General features: G+C 41.2%; 1 protein-coding gene across 1 annotated transcript in view; it reads right to left on the bottom strand.

Annotated features, from left to right (window-relative positions):
* The window catches only part of LOC101850896 (probable asparagine--tRNA ligase, mitochondrial), a gene marked incomplete in the record, with an annotated part of 19,926 nt that overhangs the window by 2,841 nt on the left and 14,078 nt on the right, over nt 1-3,007 (bottom strand). Inside the window, 3 exon segments of the mRNA XM_013085101.2 lie at nt 272-403; nt 1,012-1,078; nt 2,479-2,516. Of these exon segments, the coding sequence (XP_012940555.1) occupies nt 272-403; nt 1,012-1,078; nt 2,479-2,516 (237 nt within the window).

Raw genomic sequence — 3,007 nt, 5'->3', positions numbered from 1 at the left:
GTGTGTGTGTGTGTGTGTGTGTGTGTGTGTGTTTGTAGGGCGGTGGGGATGTAGGTGTGAGTATGGATAGTTGCAGTGATGTGTGGTGCAGGGTCCCGGGAAAGTGTGTTTGTGTGCATGGGCTGTGCAGTGACCTGTACATCCGGTGGGGGGGGGGTCAGTACCATTTTGATAAGAGCCCACGGGAGTGGGAGGTGTGCCGTGGGAGAAAAGAGATCAGTCAATGTCGCTAGTTCAATGTTTCGGTGTATCCCAGTCTTTCAGTACTCACTGTGACATCATCATCATTCCTGCGGGCGTAGAAGGGCTTGATCTGCGCAGGGTAGTCTGTGACAAACACTGGCACCTCACCCAGGGCCGCAGTCAGGTACATCTCATGCTCCTTCTTTAGGTCGCAGCCCCACTGGAAAACAAGGACATGCCCACCGGCCAGATAGAGAGGAACAGATATATTAGTTTAAGTCTTAATGAGAGTTGCAACAAAAATAGGTCATATAAGTGCCGAAGATTATAGTACGTGTTACTAGAGAGTAATATAAACACAGAAAAAAAGGAGGGGAGTTCAGGACAATAGATGTTTGATTGATAGGAAAGGAGCAAACCACATTAGAACACTCGAGAGATATTTTAGGAACATGTGGCTGAGGCAGTAATGAAGGGGCAAATCATAAATGTAACAACATGACATTCGACATTTTTTATTAAGTCTTCCAATCACTTATAAACAAGGTGACATAAAGTAACATTTTTTCAGAGAACATTTTACAAAGGGTACATATTAAGTCCTTCACTGTCCTCCAACATATACAACAGAAAGTATTATTGTTGCTGGTGATGAGACAAAACTACAGTTCACTACATTCAGAGAGGCATTGAAACTTCCACTTTTCTTGGAAGTCTCAAGGCATTTAAAAAGGGACCAACTTTCCTTCTATTTATTTTATAGGAAAATCATAAATTGTTGGAAAACTTTGTTGCAGGGAAGGGGCGGAAGGTTAAATATCAACTTACAAAGACTTTGTAGCGGAAATTTGCTGCAGCATTTGTGAGAATGTCGATGGCTTCGGTGTACGTGATTCTGAGGAGGATAGAAGGGAGATAACACAACAGTAGAATTCACAAATATCGAAAAAAGAAAATCACGAATTCTCGGGTATCTCGAACGTAATGCTCGGTCCAGTTTCAGTCCCTATGTTTTCTTTGTATTGACTTCACGGAGTTCCTGAACACTTGGAACACGCAACACTCGAATCTCGAACAAATCCACTTCACATTCTCAACTAAAGACCCTGCTTTACAGCCTTTTTGGCCGCAGGTAGGTGTTTCATTGTTATTGATATTGCTACAGCCAAAACGTGGTCCTTGTCTCACCACGAGAGGCTGGAGGAAGGGGGGAACGGGAAATGGGGGTTGGAGCGTGATGCTGACCACACCACATGACTGGCTTGTCACCTGTGCAATCATGCTGCGGGAAACGCGCGGTGCGGACGGCAAGAGGTGTAACTTTCTGTAAGCCAATGAAATAAGAGGAAAGGAATGACGAAAGAGTTGGCTGTACATGTGAGATTTTCTGCTTTCCACTTTCATTCATCTTCTTGCTTTCACACCGTCAACATGTTCATCAAGGGAGCTAACCACATAAATTGTTTCAATGGGTTTTTGTTTACCTCCCTTGATTTTCTCCTATATTATTCTTTAGAAATTTGGGGCTTTCACTTTCACGGACATGATGAATTACGGAAATCTCAAACACTATTTCCAATCCCCAACGAAATTGAGTTACCCGAGTTTGACCGTATTACACATTTCTCGAAATGATATTTAAATTTGTCTCTGTTTACAGAAGTAAAAACTTTAATTCAAAACATTCTTCAATATCTTCTTCCTTCATCCCCCCCCCCCTCCAAAATTGTCCCCTAATATTGGAATAAATCAAGTACATTATCTCCATCTTTTATTGAAGCTGTAAGTATGTGTCTTACAGACAGTTATATAAAGCATGAGAACTGTTCTATCACAATAGACGATGTGTCAGTGTTATTTTGGTCTAAATTCTCTGTCATGTGATGATGGCGTGTTTGGTTGCAGTCAGCATGTTACTTCATATCAGTCTAGAGAGAAAAAAAGGACTCCTCTTTTTGGTGGCCTTGTGGACGTACCTGAGAGGGTGAATGTGGTCAGACACAGAGGGAGCAATACCGTGGAGACCATCTAGCGATAAGCTGATGACAGTGGCAGTGATGTCCGACACATAAAGCAAAAGGGTTAACTGAGGTGATGCTCTCAATCTGTGACTGAGGTGACCTCTATAACTGACATGATGCTCTGAATCTTCGACTGACGAGATGTTCTGAGACTGAGGGGACATACTGTGACTGAGGGGAACAGAATTTCCTTGGACAACAATTGGGTTCCCAGTCACCATACAGCCCCTCATGACAGTGTTACTAAGGAAAACTTCACCAAAACAGAACAGACCTTTTGAAATCAGCCGACATTGTTTTCTCCACTTTGTCCTGGGGGAGAAGAGAAGAAAAAATTAAATAAAATTACCTGAATCATCATGAATTCCTAAAAAACAAACAAAACAATCCCACTGCCCCCCCCCCAAAGTCAACAACAAAAAATAACCCCCAAAACCAAAAACAAACAAGCTCCACTGTTACAGAACCTGACATAAACTCTAGATATCACGTAAGGTACGAAGATATTTCAAGAAAGTAAAACAGTATGTTTTTGTATTTATTTTATCAGGAAAATATATGGCATTTTTTGAATAAGCACAAAGATTATGAAGAACACAAAAGGGATCAATATAAAAACCATTTGTAACATTATAAGTAACCACTTTCACGTATTCCGGAATACATGTACCACCAGCAGTGCCTGAAACAATTCAATGTTCTAGAATCTGCTGCTGCTTAAGTCGGTATATTCGTAGTTAAGGAGTTACAAATTTAATGACAGTTAATTGACGATAAGGATTGTTTGCTTTTATCAGTGCAGA

The sequence above is a fragment of the Aplysia californica genome, unplaced genomic scaffold, assembly GCF_000002075.1.
Source record: "Aplysia californica isolate F4 #8 unplaced genomic scaffold, AplCal3.0 scaffold00344, whole genome shotgun sequence".
In the NCBI taxonomy this organism is placed as follows: Eukaryota; Metazoa; Mollusca; class Gastropoda; order Aplysiida; family Aplysiidae; genus Aplysia; species Aplysia californica.
The sequence above is the reverse complement of the archived record's forward strand: the minus strand, read 5'-3'. Positions and strand labels throughout refer to the sequence as shown.